This window comes from Phodopus roborovskii, unplaced genomic scaffold (genome assembly GCF_943737965.1).
Source record: "Phodopus roborovskii unplaced genomic scaffold, PHOROB, whole genome shotgun sequence".
Classification (NCBI taxonomy): Eukaryota; Metazoa; Chordata; class Mammalia; order Rodentia; family Cricetidae; genus Phodopus; species Phodopus roborovskii.
This window is the reverse complement of record NW_026125537.1, coordinates 111,671-129,797: the sequence shown is the minus strand read 5'-3', so window position 1 is coordinate 129,797 and position 18,127 is coordinate 111,671. Positions and strand designations below refer to the sequence as shown.

Genomic DNA, 18,127 nt, shown 5'->3' with positions numbered 1-18,127 from the left:
CCTAACAAGCACTGTGTAAGAGAACCAATACTCACATTGCATCCTTGATCCTATATTAGCAGTTGCTAAGATATGGTTCACTGTTCCATTGTTGAAGGTTGCAGAATGATTGTGTTGTCTAAATCATTGAGAATTATATAATTGATGTATGTTGTATAATCTTTTCAGGAAATAAAAACATTTATTAAAGGGGTGTCTGAGAAGATCAAGAAAACCAGAGATAAATATGGCATCAATGATAATGGCACCACAGAGGTAAGGTCTTTCTGGACATGTTAGGACACAGTGTTTCACAGGTAGCTAGTCTTGACGTGCACTTGGCTTCATCTTTCCAGCCTCGTGTGCTGTACCAGTTGGACCGTATCACCCCCACCCAAATAGAGAAGTTTCTGGAGACTTGCAGGGACAAGTACATGAGGTAGGCATGCTAATTTCCCTAGACTGCTAGGCATCCATGCAGGACTCTCGTGTCTGGGATAGTCTTACTGGGTTCAGCATCCTGTCTGTCCTGGTTTCATCTCTGTTGATGTGATAAAATCTTCTATCAAAAACATTTTAGGGAAGGAAGAAATTTTAGCTCACAGTTTCAGATTAGAGTCTACTTCTGGGAAGTCAAGGCAGGAAGAACTCACTTTGTCACGTCACATTGACATTCAAGAGCAGAGAGAAATGGAACACACACATGTTATGTTGTCTTCTTGCTGCTTCTTATGCTCTAGCTTTCTTCACTGTTACACAATTTAGGCCCTAGCCAATAAAGTGATGCCGCCCATTTTAGGGTGAGTCTTCCATCTAATTAACAATCTATAAAATCTTCCCCCAAACATGCCAAAGTTAACTTGATCTGGAAATTCCTCATTCACAGTCTCTTCCCAGGTTGGGTCAGGCTGATAATAAAATCTAGCAAGCAGGGACTGGAGAAACGGTTCAGTGGTGAAGAGCTCTGGCTGCTCTTCCAGAGGACCTGGGTTCTTCAATTCCGAGCACCCACATTGACAACTCACACCTGTTTGTAACTCTATCATCTGACACCCTCACACAGACATACATGCAGGCAAAATGCCAATGCAAATGAAATATAAATAAATAAATTTTAAAAAACCAAAAAAATCAAACACACTGTCCCAGCATTACTGCCAGGCTTGGGAAGATTTATGCCTTGCATCTGGGGTCTCCTTAACATGAAAAGACTTACAAAGGAAATTTCCTGGCTATCCTTTGCCCATGAGGAAGCTCTTGTTCTGTGTGGCCAATTGCAGTAAACCCAACAGAATTTATATAATTTTCTTGTAAGAGGCAGTAACCAGTAGCTGGCACCCAGCAACTTTTCTGTCCTTTTCACTGTTGCATCATATCCTCTTCTCTGCCTTTTTCTTCTAGGGCACAGATGGAGCCAGGCTCTGCAGTGGGTGCGCTCTGTGCACAGAGCATCGGTGAGCCAGGCACCCAGATGACCTTGAAGACTTTCCACTTTGCAGGTGTAGCCTCCATGAACATCACCCTGGGTGTGCCACGGATCAAAGAGATCATCAACGCTTCCAAGGCCATCAGGTATCTGCTGCTCCCTGGCTTGTTTCTTGAGGACCAGTGGTGCTTGTATCATGAATGCCTGTGAATTGTTAATAGGGCAGTGTCTGGCATTCAGAGGGCAAGTTTTTTGCTGTGTTGATCAGTGTCTGTATTGCTCAAGACAAAACTGAGCAAAATGGAATCTGTGGTCTTATTTTTTTTTTAAGGTTTGTTTATTTGTTTATTTTATGTTTATGTGTGCTCTAATTGCATGCAGGCCTTTAAGCCAGAAGAGGGCATCAGATCCCACTGGAGATGGTTGCCAGTGGGATCTGGCAATCAGACTCAGGAGCTCTAGAAGAGCAGCCAGTTTTTTCAACCTCTGAACCTTGTCTCCTGCACCCTGCTTTTTTTTTTTTTTGGCTATTAGTTACATGAAAAAAGAGAAAATATTAAATGAGTTAGCAGTGTTAAGCACTAAGTCAGTAGACATTTCATCTCTTTGTTGCCATTGCTTCATGCCTAAGTAGCTCTGATTGATTTTTCTCATGGTCAGTTTGTAGCCATTCTGTGTAAGCCCCTAGTGATCCAATCAGGTTTTCAAAAGACTGGAGACTAGCACTAGAGATACATCATGTTTTTAGGGGTAAAAAAATCATTTTGCCTATTCTCTAAGTTTCTCAGAAAAATAACATCAAATGATAAATGGCTGCTCCTGGTTATAGACCAGCAACTGTGTATATCCAGGGTGGTTGGAGGTCTGTTTGCCTCCTACAGGCTACTCAGATCTGTCCCAAAAGGCCTGTGTTCATAGGATACTGTCTCCTATGAGGATGGAAGTTGATAGTGGTAGTCAGAGGAGCAAGGGTGTTGCTGGATAAGACCAGAGGGAAGTGAAATGCATGAGGACTTAGTTTTCCAGAAAGCCAAAGAGGGAAGAGTCCCTCCATCAGGATATTTTCCTAAACCGTCTTCTGGATGGAGTGGGCACCTAGAGTCTCCTGAAACTAGTTGTTAGTCTTAGTGAGAGGTTCATGAAATTCTTTGTTGCAGATCTTCCCAAAGTGAGTTCTAATAAAGTACTCATGGTTTGTGAGTAGCCTCAGTTCTCTCACACAATCCTGGTCACTTCCTTATGTTCTGATCCTTTCTCCTTCTTGCAGCACTCCAATTATCACAGCACAGCTAGACAAAGATGACGATGCGGATTATGCCCGCCTAGTGAAAGGCAGAATTGAGAAAACCCTCCTGGGAGAGGTAAGGAATACCTTTTGATAACAAGGAAATGTTGTTAAAGTTCCTTTCTGCAGTGTTGAGGAAGCGGCACAGTAGCTATGGATGTGACCTGTTTCAGAGGTCTTGTGCCTTGGTGAGGCATGTGTCTAGGCCTGTGGTGTAAGAGGCAATATAAGAGTGAAGACTAATGCTTTGTCTTTTGACATGGCAGATCTCAGAATATATTGAAGAAGTGTTTCTTCCTGATGACTGCTTTATTCTTGTCAAGCTGTCCCTGGAACGGATCCGACTTTTGAGACTAGAGGTGAGTCAGTGAGTTACCATGTGGAAGAGCTGATCCTATCGTTCTGAGACAGGTACTGACAAACCAGGGGGAACATTCAGCAGGCAGAGAAGCAGTGTAAAGATCTTGGCTGCTCTTTGTTTTTGGTCACTGCATTAACTGTCATGTCCTTCTGAGTTGACCCTGATACAGACAAGACATAACATCGTAAGAAACTATTTGACTTGGCGTGAGTATGATCTACATTTGTTGGTTCATCATCACAGGATATTTGAATTCAGTGTCCATCTTTACATGCTATGTCCAGAGCTGGGCTATCTCTACTTTACTCACCTGTGGGTCCTCAGAACAGAACTTAGCTGGTTTGTGGTGTTTCCAGTTGGTGGGTTAACTTGACCCCTCATACTGGTGTTTGTGGACATAGATAACAGTTGACTGGTAACCATGTATCTGGGGGGGGGGGGGATCACCTGGCATGGGTAGGGATTACAGACTGAGAACTGTAGTTAATTGTTAACTGATTAGCCTTGAAAGTCTTCTGGAAGCCATTCTCAAGTGCCACAGTCTTGTGGTTCCCACATGGTAGTCAAGTCTATCTTGCTGTGGACCTTATGACTCTGGTAGCACAGTTGATTTATATGCATTGATATAGAGGAACTGTTAGTAGAGGAATTGCCTTGCTTGTACAAGATCTTGAGATTTATCTAGGAACCAGAAAAATGAAGTTACATTTGGGAGTTTAGCACATGAACAGCAATGTTTTAGTCCTCCTGGCCTGTGTTCTCCAGATAGTTCAGAACTTTCTCCATTAGTTCTGTTTGCTGCCATTGGTTGGGCATGCATTTTCAATGAGGAAAATGTTCATTTTTTGAGTAAAAAGAATCTGCCATTTATGAATCAAACACAGGTATTGAACATAACATATAGTGTATCAAAATTTTGTGGTGTTGGAGAGTTGGATGAACTGTTAAGAGCACTTTCTATTCTCCCAGGAGACAAAAGTTGTGTTCCAGCACACACATAGAGTAGCTCGCAGCCTCCTGTAACTCCAGCTCCAAGGGATCTAACACCCTCTTCCTAGCTTCATGTGTACCTACACACAGATGACATACAAACATACACATGAATCAAAATAAAACAATTTTGTGATGGAAGAGGTGGCACAAACATGCCTACCAAGACTTCAAGAACCATCATGAGCCAGGCAGAAACAGGTGGATCTCTGAGTTCAAGATCACAGTGAGTTTATACACATGGAGTTCTAGGACAAGCAGAGCTTCACAGAGAAACCATGCCATTGGGAAAAAAGCCATCATAACATCAAGGATGAAAGCAGTTGTCAAAGAAGTCTGCAGATGTCCATTGGAAGTGTTCCCTGGTACTTTGCAGGTGAATGCTGAGACAGTGCGGTACTCCATCTGCACATCCAAGCTCCGAGTGAAGCCTGGTGATGTGGCTGTTCATGGTGAGGCTGTGGTGTGTGTCACCCCCAGGGAAAACAGCAAGAGCTCCATGTATTATGTGCTGCAGTTTCTGAAAGAAGATCTACCCAAGGTGAGGCAAACATCCTCCTGTGGAAAGAGAGTCATTAAGTGCGCCTGGGAACCAGGTCACTACAGAGACCAAGGATGCCACCCCAGTTCTTCATGGTCATATGTCCATGGGGTCAGTCTGGTTCTTATTAATTTTGGGTGTTTGGGAGTGGGTGGTGTGCTTTTGGGAGTTGGCTATACCTTGTGTGTCCCAAGGATCAAACTCTAGCTGTCAGAATTGGTAGTAGGCTCCTTTATTTATTGTGCCCTCAGCTAACTTTCATACTTAATTCTAAGACTGCAAATCTGTTTTGCCAGTCTTCTTTCTGCTTTTCTTCAAGCTGATTGTAGGTTGGGTACAATTCTCTGAACCATCTTTCCTTTAATCCCAAGCAGTTCCCTAGGTACTCTTGGAATATACATACTGCTGGTGATAATGGGGCTTAGAATGGCATGAACTAGATGACCAGCCCATTTTCAGCCCTGTTTCTGAGCCCCTCAGTTGGGACCTAGAGGTTGCAGCATCTTGAGATTCTGTGTTGAATGTAGGTGGTGGTACAGGGAATCCCAGAGGTGTCCAGAGCTGTCATCCATATCGATGAGCAGAGTGGAAAGGAGAAGTTCAAGCTTCTAGTAGAAGGTGACAATCTGCGGGCAGTCATGGCCACACATGGTGTGAAAGGCACCCGGACCACTTCCAATAACACCTATGAGGTACCATTCATTGCTAATACCCAGCAATTTCCTGACCCTGACATTCTCTCTTTATTCCCCAAACACAACAATTACACATCAATCTGTTTTGTAACAGAGCAGTGTTTGCTTTATGCTTGTCAGACAGAGGAAGAAGTAGGAATGAGGTAGCTCTCAGAAGGGACTGTCTCCACTCACTCCTGGCTCTCCGTAGGTGGAGAAAACTCTGGGCATTGAGGCTGCTCGGACAACCATCATCAACGAGATCCAGTACACGATGGTCAACCATGGCATGAGCATTGACAGGAGGCATGTGATGCTGCTCTCTGACCTGATGACCTACAAGGTGTGAGATAAGGGAAGCTCCAGGTGGTTGGGGGTCTTGAGATCCACTGTCTGGCAAACAGACCCAGAGAGCATGTATGGCATATAAAGCAAACTTCTGTGAGGACTGACCAGGACAGAAAGTAAGGTGTCACCAACCAAAGGCCGAAGTGTGCTGATGGGGTCAGCTGTTTTGGTAAATTCTCAGTGTGAGAATTTCAGCACAGCCTATCACTGGAGAAAAAAAAGCTTGAACACAGCTTTTGTCCATGTTCTGAGTCTTATTCTACAGGTGAAAGGCCATTACAAAAACCAGGATGCCCATGGTGATTGGGGTGACGGTTCCCTAACCCATTCCTAGTGCTGTTTCTGTAGCCATAGTGTACCTCAGTAGTAGAATGCTTGCTGAGCATTCATGGGCCATGTGTGTGCACGCAACACACACACACACACACACACACACACACACACACACACACAAAGAGAGAGAGAGAGAGAGAGAGAGAGAGATTAAAGTCCTTTGCTCTCAGGAGGGAGTAGGTGGAAGCTTCTATGGGTGATTGTTCCTCCCCATACAGTAGTGCACTGTGTTTACATGACCCTTTCCTGATAAGCCTATACTGCATTAGAGGACATTATGGAACAAGAGGTGTATTTTAATTGTATAACAAGGTCATGGTAAATATCCCTGAGTTCCTGGGCTCATCTCCAGCACCAAAAATTAAACTAGTATCGACAAATATGTCTTTTATTTTATTTTATTTTATTTAATTTTATATAACAAAGTCCAATTAAATGAAAACAAACATTTATACACAATATTTGGGAATTTGGCGTCGTTCTTTCCAAACTACTTCCTGCTGGTAAGGGGCTCTGTCTTGGGGGATTCGAAGAAGATTCAGATATCCTGGCTGTAGTCTGTAAGGCTGCTTTGTCCAGCTGTTTTGAATGTAGGATCACCTCATACACTGTTTCAGGCGGTCTGGCGTGATCAAACCACATTAGTCTGGAAGGAATCCACATCTTTTCATTTTCTGTTGAAACAAAAATAGAAATCCTTTTCCCCAGTAACTTGTCCTTGAACTTAAATTTTGGAGTCAAAGCATTTTTTTTTTAAATTTAATTTATTATTTTACATGTCTATCCCAGTTCCCTCTTCCTCCCTCCCTTTCTCCCTCCTTCCCTCCTTCTCTCCCTCCCTTCCTCCCTCCCTCCTTCCCTCCCTTTTACCCTCTCTGCCCTCTCAAATGCACTCTAACCACCCTCCCCTCACATCCCCCCCACCCTAATTCCATATGTAGGGGAATGCCATCCAGTTGGGGTCATGTAGATCTGACAGGTCCTGTGAAGTAGGGACTAGGCCTTCTCTCCTGTCTCTAGATTAAGGCAGTTATCCCTCCATGGGAGACATGTTCGCAAAGTCCTTTTGTGCACCAGGGATACATCCTGGCTCCACTGTCTGAGGTCTCTTAGACTGCTCAGTCCTTCTGGCTGAGACCCATATTCAAGGGGGCCTGAGTCAGTCCCATGCTGTCTTCTCAGCTATCAGTCTGGTGGCCTGTTAGCTCCTCCTTGTTCAGGTCAGCTGTCTCTATGTGCTTCTGCCGCATGGTCTTGTCCTCTCCATCTGATTCTGGGTTCTAGTTCGACTCAGTGTTTATGTATGGGTGTTTGCTCCTATTTTCAACAGGTATTAGTTGAGGGCTCCATGGAGAAGTTAGTTGTTGATCTCAATCTCCGGGAAGGGCATTTATGATAGCCTTTCCATGGAAGCTGAGATTGTTAGTTGGGAGCAGTCTTGTAGTTCTCTAGACCTTTCTTTGTGTTCAGTTTTATCTTCAAACCAATATTGGCTCCCTCTTTTATGTTCTCTCTCTCTGTCTCTGTCTCTCTCTCTCTCTTTCCTGTCTTCTATTCCTAACCAGGCTCAATCTTCCTGGTCGCACATGTTCTCCTTTCCTCCCTCTCGTTTTCTCCTACTTCTCTCTGCATTCGCTACCCCCCCCACTTCCCCTGAGCTCTGGGGGACTTGTCCCTTCCCAGTCCTGTGAGGGACTTTATATGAATCTCTTAGAATATACCTTGTATCCTAGTTCGTCTGGTGGTGTGAATTATAGGCTGGTGATCCTTTGATCTAGATCTAAAATCCATATATGAGTGAGTACATACTGTGTTCCTCTTTTTGTAACTGGAATACCTCATTCAGGATGGTTTCTTCAAGTGCCATCCACTTGCCTGCGAATTTCAAGATACCATTATTTTTTTTCTGCAGAGTAGTATTCCATTGTGTAGATGTGCCACATCTTCATTAACCATTCTTCAATTGAGGGGTATCTAGGTTGCTTCCAGGTTCTTGCTATTACAAGTAGTGCTGCTATGAACATAGTTGAACAGATGTCTTTTTTGCATGGATGTGAATCCTTTGGGTATATGCCTAAGAGGGGGATTGCCGGGTTCTGTGGTAAACTAATTCCCATTTACCTGAGGAACTGCCATACTGATCTCCAAAATGGCTGTATGAGTTTGCACTCCCACCAGCAGTGGAGGAGTGTTCCACTTTCTCCACATCCTCTCCAACATAAGTCATCACTGGTGTTTCTAATTTTAGCCATTCTGGCAGGGGTAAGATGGTATCTCAAAGTTGTTTTGATATGCATTTCCCTGATAGCTAAGGATGTGGAGCATTTTCTTAAGTGTCTTTCAGCCTTTTTGATTTCCTCCATTGAGAATTCTTTCTTCAGCTCTGTACCCCATTTTTTAATAGGGTTATTTGGTGTTTTGTTGACTAGTTTCTTGAGTTCTTTGTGTATTTTGGAGATCAGCCCTTTGTCGGATATAGGATTGGTGAAAATCTTTTCCCAGTCTATGGGCTGCCGTTTGGTCTTGCCCACTGTGTCCTTTGCCTTACAGAAGCTTCTAAGTTTGAAGAGGTCCCATTTATTAATTGTTTCTTTCAGTGTCTGTGTCCCTGGAGTTATGTTCAGGAAGTGGTCTCCTGTACGAATTTGTTCAAGGGTACCTCCTACTTTCTCTTCTATGAGGTTCAAGGTGGCTAGATTGATGTTGAGGTCTTTGATCCATTTGGACTTGAGTTTTGTGCATGGTGACAGACATGGGTCTATCTGCAGTCTTCTACACACACTCATCCAATTGTGCCAGCACCATTTGTTGAAGATGCTGTCCTCGCCCCATTGTATAATTTTAGCTGTTTTGTCGAAAATCAGGTGTTCATAGGTGCATGGATTAATATCAGGATTTTCAATTCGATTCCATTGGTCTACCTGTCTATTTTTATGCCAACACCAGGCTGTTTCCAGAACTATAGCTCTGTAGTAGAGCTTAAAGTCAGGAATGGTGATGCCTCCTGAAGTTCTTTTATTGTATAGGGTTGTTTTGGCTATCCTGGGTCTTTTGTTTTTTCCATATAAAGTTGATTATTATCCTTTCAAGGTTGGTGAAGAATTGTGGTGGGATTTTAATGGGGATTGCATTGAATCTGTAGATTGCTTTTGGTAAGATTGCCATTTTTACTATGTTAATCCTACCTAACCAAGAGCATGGGAGATCTTTCCATTTTCTGATATCTTTAATTTCTTTCTTTAGAGTCACAAAATTCTTATTATATAGGTCTTTTACTTGTTTGGTAAGCGTTACACCAAGATACTTTATGTTGCTTGTGTCTATTGTAAAGGGTGATGTTTCTCTGATTTCTTTCCCTGTCTCTTTGTCATCTGAAAAAAGTAGGGCTACTGATTTTTTTGAGTTTATCTTGTATCCTGCTAGTTTGCTGAAGGTGTTTATCAGCTGTAGGATTTCCCTGGTAGTGTTTATTGGATTGCTTATGTAAACTATCATATCATGTGCAAATAGAGAGAGTTTGACTTCTTCCTTTCCAATTTGGATCCCCTTGATCTCCTTTTGTTGTCTTATAGCATTAGCTAGAACTTCTAGTACGATATTGAAGAGAGATGGAGAGAGAGGACAGCCTTGTCTTGTTCCTGATTTTAGAGGAATTGGCTTAAGTTTCTCTCCATTCAGTTTTGATGTTGGCAGTTGGTTTGCTGTATATTGCTCTTATTATGTTTAGGTATGTTCCTGTTATCCCTGACCTCTCCAATACCTTTATCATGAAAGGGTGTTGAATTTTGTCGAAGGCTTTTTCCGCATCTAGGGAGATAATCATATGGTTTTTCTTTTTCTGTTTGTTTATATGGTGGATCACGTTGATAGATTTTCGTATGTTAAACCATCCCTGCATTCCAGGTATGAAGCCTACTTGGTCATGGTGGAGGATTTCTCTGATGTATTCTTGAATTTGGTTTGCCAGTATTTTATTGAGTATTTTTGCATCGATGTTCATCGGGGATATTGGTCTGTAGTGTTCTTTCTTAGTTGTGTCTTTGTGAGGTTTGGGTACCAAAGTTATTGTGGCCTCATAAAAAGAGTTTGGCAATGAAACTTCTGTTTCTATCTTGTGGAACAGTTTGAGGAGTAGTGGTATTAGTTCTTCCTTGAATGTCTGGTAGAATTCTGCGCTGAATCCATGTGGCCCTGGACTTTTTTTGGTTGGAAGGCTTTCGTTGACTGCTTCTATTTCATTGCGGGTTATAGGTCTATTTAAGTTGTTTGTCTGTTCTTGATTTAATTTTGGTAAGTGATAGTTATCCAGAAACTTGTCCATTCCCTTTGAATTTTCAATTTTTGTGGAATACAGATTTTCAAAGTATGACCTGAAAATTGTCTGGATTTCCTCTGTGTCTGTTGTTATGTTCCCCATTTCGTTTCTGATTTTGTTAATTTGCATGTTCTGTCTCTGCTTTTTCGTTAACTTGGATAAAGGTTGTCTATCTTGTTCATTTTCTCAAAAAACCAACTCTTTGTTGCATTGATTTTTTTTGTATTGTTTTCCTGGTTTCTATTTTGTTGATTTCTGCCCTCAAGTTGATCATTTCCTGGTGTCTACTCCTATGGGGTGAATTTGCTTCTCTCTGTTCTAAGGTTTTCAGTTGGGCTGTTAATTCTCTTATGTGACTATCCTCTGTTTTCTTCATGTGGGCACTTAGTGCAATGAACTTCCCTCGTAGCACTGCTTTCAAGGTGTCCCATAAGTTCGGGTATGTTGTATCCTCATTCTGGTTGAATATTAGAAAGTCCTTAATTTCTTTTTTTATTTCTTCTTTGACCCAGGAGTGGTAAAATTGCACATTGTTCAGTTTCCATGAATATGCAGGTTTTCTGCTATTTGTGTTGTTGTTGAATTCCAATTTTAAAGCATGGTGGTCCGATAAGATACAGGGGACTATTCCTATTCTCTTGTATCTGTTGAGGTTTGTTATGTCACCTAGTATGTTGTCAATTTTAGAGAAGGTTCCATGTGGAGCAGAGAAGAAGGTATATTCTTTTGTCTTTGGATGGAATGTTCTATAGATGTCTGTTAACCCCAGTTGAGACATAACTTCTGTTAATTCTTTTGTTTCTTTGTTGAGTTTCTGATTTGTGGTCCTGTCTAGTGTTGAGAGTGGTGTATTGAATTCTCCCACTATAAGTGTGTGAGGTTTTATATGTGCTTTGAGTTTTAGTAGTGTTTCTTTTACGAATGTGGGTGACTTTGTATTGGGGCTTTAGATGTTCAGAACTGAGACTTTGTGTTGATGGATTTCTCCTGCAATGAATATGAAATGACCATCTTCTGCTTTACCCTTGGTTTCTGGTGTAGTTGGATTATCTGTTGCCTACATTTTTGTGGGCGTAGTTACCTTCCTTTGGTTGGAGTTTTCCTTCCAATACGTTCTGTAGGGCTGGATTTGTAGATACATATTGGGAAAATCTGGTTTTGTCATTAAATATCTTGTTTTCTCCATCTATATTGATTGAGAGTTTTGCTGGATATAGTATCCTAGGCTGGCATCCGTGTTCTCTTAATACTTTTAGAACATCTATCCAGGACCTTCTGGCCTTGAGGGTTTCCATGGAGAAGTCAGGTGTAATTTTGATAGGTCTGCCTTTATATGTTACCTGTCCTTTTTCCTTCGCTGCTCTTAATATTTTTTCTTTATTCTGTATGCTAGGTGTTTTGATTATTATATGTCAAGGGGTCTCTTTTTGTTCCAGCCTATTTGGGGTTTGGTATGCTTCTTGTACTTTCTTGGGCATGTCCTTCTTCAGATTTGGAAAGTTTTCCTTGATGATTTTGTTGACTATGATTTCGGCACCTTTGAGCTGGGCTTCCTCACCTTCGTCTATGCCTATTATTCTTAGGTTTGGCCTTTTCATGGTGTCCCACATTTCCTGGATATTTTGTGTTAAGGATTTGTTGGATTTATGATTTTCTTTGGTCGAGGAATCTATTTCTTCTTGTTTATCTTCTGCGCCTGAGATTCTCTCTTCCATCTCTTGAATTCTATTGGTTATGCTTGTGTCCGTGGTTGCCGATTTTTTTGCCCAGCTTTTCAATTTCCAGCATTCCTTCCATTTGTGTTGCCTTTATTTTCTCAATTTCAGTTTTCAAGTCTTGAACCGTTTCCTTCACCTGGTTAATTGTTTTTTCTTGGCTTTCTGTACTTTCTTTACTTTCCTTAAGGAATTTGTTCATTTCTTCTACTTTTTTGTTTGTTTTTTCCTCCATTTCTTTAAAGGATTTTCTCACATCTTCTTTGAGGGCCTCTATCATTTTTGTGATGGTAATTTTTAATTCGTACCCTTGTGCTTCCTTTGCTTTGTTGTTGTGTTCCATTCTAGTTGGTGTAGATTCCCTAGATTCTGGTGGTGTCATGTTTGTCTTTCTGTTGTTAGGTGTTCTCTTGTATTGCCTTCTTCCCATAGTTTCTTCCAGTAGGTGTTGGCGCGGTCTCTCCCTCTCTCTATGGTACTTCCCTGATGGGCCTATGTGGGTCTGAGATTCAATATCTGTAGCTCTGTGTGGTCCAAGCTCTCTAGGAGGTTTCTCCGCAGACAGGGATCCAGGGATGGGGTCAAGGATGAGGATCCAGAAGAAGATGCTAGCAGGTACTCACAGTGGTCCTCTGGCCAATAGCTCTGGCCAATAGCTGGCGGAAGAGGACGAGGGCTGAGCTGGAACTTGAGAAGGTTTTACAGGGTAGTGGGATCTCACTGGAAACTGGCGCTCTCCAGCTGAGACCTTGTTCTTTGGTAGAGGCCAGGATTTGGGGGTCAAGGATCTTGCCTGCAGGAACTCTGAGTGGGCCCGCAGAGATAGGCGGATCTCTGGGAGGGGCCCGGGACTCCAGCAGAGGACTGGAGGCGGGGTCGGAGACCAAGCTGGTGGAAATTACGGGTGGTCCCGTGTGGATAGTTAGGTCTCCTTTGTTCAGAGTTGCTCCGAAAAGTCTCCGAAGTAGAGTGGACTGTTGGCTCCACCCTCTGTCCCAGTGCTCAACCAGAGCGGCAGGACAGTGGGTGGGGTAGGGCACAGGGTAGGGGGGGTAGGTTGGTGGTGGGGTTGGGTGGGGGTGTATCAGAGCTCCAAGGGTGCTCTCGATGGGGACCGGAGACAGCTATGTCTTTTATTTATTTATTTTTTTTTAATGCTTATGGTATTTCACTGGATCTGCAATACAGGTTTTTTTTATCTACTCTATGCACAATCATGTGGGTGCCCCTATATTTATTTGGAAGCCAGAGGTCAACCTTAGGTACTTTTCCTCATGAGCCATTGATTTAATTTTCCTAAGTGCTGCTATTAGCATATAATACTTAGGCATAACATGGATTTCTTTATGACCTTTCTATACATAATGACATACTTTGATCCATATTCATGTCATCTTACGATCTTCTGTGCACTTCCCACTCTCCCCTTCCTCTTTCTTCTAGTCCTTCTATTCCATGTCTTTTTTTTTTTTTTACATATCCATCCCAGCTCCCTCTCCCTCCTTCCCTTCTTCCTTCTCCCTCTCTCCCTCCTTCCCTCTTTCCCCCCCCCTCACATGCATCCCAACCACCCTCCCCTTCCCCTTCCATCCCCCCTACTCCACATGTAGGGTGATGTCATCCAGTAGGGGTCATCTAAATCTGTCAAGTCATTTGAAGTAGAAACTAAGACTTCTCTCTTGTCTCTTGGTTAAGGGAGTATCCCTCCATGGGGGATGTGCTCACAAGGTCCTTTTGTGCACCAGGAATGCATCCTGGTTCCACTGTCTGAGGTCCCTTAGACTACTCAGGCTTTCTGGCTGAGACCCATGTTCTGGCGGTCTGAGTCAGTCCCATGCTGGATTCCCAGCTGTCAGTCTGGGGGCCCGTTAGCTCCTCCTTGTTCAGGTCAACTGTCTCTATGTGTTTCTGCAGAATGGTCTAGTCCTCCCTCTCTGCATCTGGATTCCAGGTCAGCTCAGTATTTACTTGTGGGTCTTTGCTTCTGTTTCCAACATGTACTAGATGAGGGCTCCATGATGGTGGATAAGTTAGCCGTTGATCTCATTATCAGGGAGGGGCATTTATGGTAGCCTTTCCATTGTTGCTCAAATTGTTAATTTGAGTCAGTCTTGTAGGTCTCTGGACATTTCTTTAGGTTTAGTTTTCTCATCAATCCTATAATGGCTCCATCTTTTATGTTCTCTCTCTCCTATCTCTCTCTCTCCCCTCTCTCTTTTCTGTCTTCTATTCCTGCCCTGACTCAATCTTCCTACTCTCACATGCTTTCCTCTTCTCTCCTTCTCTTTCTGCTAGGTCTGTCTCCCCTCACTGCTTCCCCACTTGTCCCTTCCCCCTTCTGTGAGGGACTTTATATGAATCTCTTAGAGTCACCTTGTATCCTAGTTCCTCTGGCGGTGTGAATTATAGGCTGGTGATCCTTTGTTCTAGGTCTAAAATCCATATATGATTGAGTACATACCATGTTCCTCTTTTTTGTGACTGGGTTACTTCATTCAGGATAGTTTCCTCAAGTTCCATCCACTTGCCTGCGAATTTCAACTTACCTATAGAAAGACACAGGCTAACAGAATAACTTGCCTATAAAAAGACACAGGCTAACAGAATGGATACAAAGACAGAATCCATCCTTCTGCTGCATACAAGAAACACATCTAAGCTTCAAAGATAGACATTACCTCAGGGTAAAGGGCTGGGAAAAGATCTTCCAATCAAATGGACCCAAGAGGCAAGCAGGTGTGGCTAGGCTAATATTTAACAATATTAATCAAAAGAGATAAAGACGGTTATTTCGTATTCATCACAGGAGAACTCCATCAGCACCAAGTCTCAATTCTGAACATCTATGCCCCAAATACAAAGGCATCCACATTTGTAAAAGAAACCCTACTAAACATCACACACTCAGAGTGGGAGACTTCAACACTCCACTCTTAACACTAGACAGGACCACCAGTCAGAAGCTTAACAAAGAAACAAAAGAACTAACATAACTTATGTCTCAATTGGATTTAACAGACATCTATAGAACATTCCATCCAAACACAAAAGAATATACCTTCTTCTCTGCACATATGGAACCTTCTCTAAAATCGACCACATACTAGGAAACATAACAAACCTCAACACATACAAAAAAATTGAACTAGTCCCCTGAGGTAATGTGTTTTTATAGGCAAGTTAAGACCATTCATGTTGAGGGATAGTAAGGACCATTGATTGTTAATGCTAGTTTGTTTTAAAGTTGTTGGCAGTGGTATTGTGAATATATTTGTCCTGCTTTACCTTTGGGTTCTGGTGAAGTAGGATCATCTGTTGCCTATGTTTTTCTGAGCGTAGTTAACTTCCTTGGGTTGGAATTTTCCTTCCAGAACTTTCTGTAGGGATGGATTTGTAGATACGTGTTGTGAAAATCTGGTTTTTTCATTAAATATCTTGTTTTCTCAGTCTGTAGTGATTGAGAATTTTGCTGGGTATAGTAGCCTGGGCTAGCATCTGTGGACTCTTAGTACTTGTAGAACATCTATCCAGGACCTTCTGTTCTTTGAGAATTTTCATGGAGACGGCAGGTGTAATTTTGAAAAATTTGCCTTTATATGTCCTTTTTCCTTCACTGCTCTTAATATTCTTTCTTTATTCTGTATGTTAGGTGTTTTGATTATTATGTGTCGAGGGGTCTTTTTTCCTTTGGTCCAGTCTGTTTGGTGTTCGGTATGCTTCGTGTACTTTCATGGGCTTGTCCTTCTTCAGATTGGGAAAGTTTTCTTCGATTTTGTTGATTATATTTTATGCAACTTTGAGCTGGGCTTCTTCACCTTCCTCTATGTCTATTATTCTTAAGTTTGTCCTTTTCATGGTGTCCTACATTTCTTTGATGTTTTGTGTTAAGGATTTGTTGGATTTATGATTTTCTTTGGTTGATGAATCTATTTCCTTTAGTTTATCTTCAGTACCTGATATTCTCTCTTCCATCTCTTATATTCTGTTGGTTAATGCTTGTGTCTGTAGTTCCTGATCGTTTGCCCGGTCTTTCTATTTTCAGTATTCCTTCAGTTTGTGTTTTCTTTATTGTCTCTATTTCAGTTTTTAAGTCTTGAACCGTTTCCTTCACCTGTTTAATTGTTTTTTTTTTTTTTTTTTTCTTGGCTTTCTGTGCTTTCTTTAAGAAATTTGTTCATTTCTTCCAATTTTTTGTTTGTTTTTTTCTTCCATTTCTTTAAGGGATTTTCTCACATTGTCTTTGAGAGCCTTCATCATTTTATGACGATAATTTTTAAGTCGTTTTCTTCTTCATCTGCTTTGGGGTGTTCAGATCTAGTTGGTGTAGAGTCCCTAGATTCTGGTGGTGTTATACTTGTTTTTCTATTGTTAGGTGTTTCTTGTATTGCTGTCTGTCTTCCTATCGCTTCTTCCAGTACCTGTAGGTGGGGTCTCTCTCTCTCTTTCTCCCTATGGTACTCCCCAGGTGGGCTTAGGTGGGTCAGAGGTTCGATGTCTGTAGCTCTGGGTGGTCCAAGCTCTCTATGAGGTCTTTCCTCAGGCAGGGGTCTGGCGATAGGGGTCAAAGATCAGGCTCCAGCAGAAGACAGTCCATGAGGGTCAAAGATCTCAAAGGCTAGGACTCAGGATGTTCCATCCACTGATGGGCGGATCTAGCCTGGGACTGGCACTCTCCAGCTGAGGCCTCTTTAGCAGAAGCCTGGTGATTGGGATCAAGGATCCAGCCCATAGGGACTCAGGATAGCCACAAGGGGATAGGCGAAACTCTGGGAGGGGGCCGGAACTCAGGTAGAGGACCGGCTGTGGGGGTCAGAGACCAGGCAGGTGAGAATTATGGGTGGTCCTTCGTGGATAGGCAGGTCTAATGTGCTCAGAACAGATCCAGGAAGTTCCTTGAAGGTGGCAGGATTGTTGGCTCCACCCTCTTTCCCAGTGCTCAACCAGAGCGGTGGGCCAGTGGGCAGGATAGGGCACAGGGTAGGGGGAGGGCAAGGTCTTGGTGGGGGTGGGTGTGTGTGTATCAGTGAACCAGGAGTGCTCTCGATGGGGACAGGACACAGGGGGAGCCAGATCCGGAGCCAATCCAGGGAGTTCCCAGGGAAGGGTGTGTATGTTTAGGGGATTCCACCTGAATTGGTCCCAGACTCACCTCTAGCAGAGGCCTGGTGATGGGGTCAAAGGCAATGGGGGTCAAAGACTTGGCTGAGATTTAGGATGTTTCCACATGGATAGGTGGATCTAGCTGTGGCCTGGCACTCTCCAGTTGAGGCCTCTTTTGCAGAGGCCTGGTGATAAGGGTCTTTTTTTTTTTTTTTTTAATCCAATGAATGTCATTGGGGCTGCTTACAAGGGTAGGGGATGAGGGAATGGTTATTTACTGGACCATGGGCATCTTACCAGTGTGTATGTCATTGAAGAATATGTCTGTCCCTGCCACCAACAACCACTACCTGACTATAAATCCTCAGGTGATGTTTTATGAAACTCACCCACACATGATTATATGTTGATAACACCTGTCATGTGTGGGTCTTGTGTATGTTTAGCATGTTTCCTGGACTGGAAATACGTAAAATGTTTCTAATATTAGCTTTTTGATCATAGGAAAGGAGGAGCAACCCCTTTTTTAAAACTCAAATTCTTATTTCTGTGGGCACAGTGTGTGGATACAGTTGACAGGCTTCTTGTCCCTGGGATCATGACTGCCTTGGTAACTGTGAAGCTTCATTGATAACCATCTGCCATTAGTGGTGCCATGAATAGTTGTTTGGCTGTTTCTGTTGGTTCTGGGGTCTTCTGCTTTGGTTTTGAACTTCCTGGAATATTTTGACATTCATCTGACCATCTTCCCTGGCACAGGGTGAAGTCCTGGGTATTACCAGGTTTGGCCTGGCCAAGATGAAGGAGAGTGTATTGATGCTGGCTTCCTTTGAGAAGACTGCCGACCATCTCTTTGATGCTGCCTACTTTGGGCAGAAAGACTCTGTGTGCGGTAGGTTTGCAGTGTCAGAGGCTTGTGGGTTCCAGAAAGAAGGAATCTTTTTGTCTCAAGAGTCTAACTAAGGCACTCTGCCTTCCCTCTCCCCATTCTGGGAACTACTTTTAGTGCAGATAGCGTTTTAGTTCCAAGGAGAAAATGTGGACCCTGAGCTGTGACTAA

General features: G+C 42.8%; 1 protein-coding gene across 1 annotated transcript in view; it reads left to right on the top strand.

Moving 5' to 3' along the window:
- Polr3a (RNA polymerase III subunit A) overlaps positions 1–18,127 on the top strand; it is a 49,561-nt gene that overhangs the window by 29,557 nt on the left and 1,877 nt on the right. Inside the window, exons 22-30 of the mRNA XM_051176685.1 lie at positions 169–255; positions 336–418; positions 1,381–1,551; positions 2,673–2,766; positions 2,957–3,049; positions 4,418–4,582; positions 5,110–5,274; positions 5,468–5,599; positions 17,827–17,959. Coding sequence (XP_051032642.1) covers positions 169–255; positions 336–418; positions 1,381–1,551; positions 2,673–2,766; positions 2,957–3,049; positions 4,418–4,582; positions 5,110–5,274; positions 5,468–5,599; positions 17,827–17,959 — 1,123 coding nt within the window. The remainder of the gene's footprint in view (positions 1–168; positions 256–335; positions 419–1,380; positions 1,552–2,672; positions 2,767–2,956; positions 3,050–4,417; positions 4,583–5,109; positions 5,275–5,467; positions 5,600–17,826; positions 17,960–18,127) is intronic.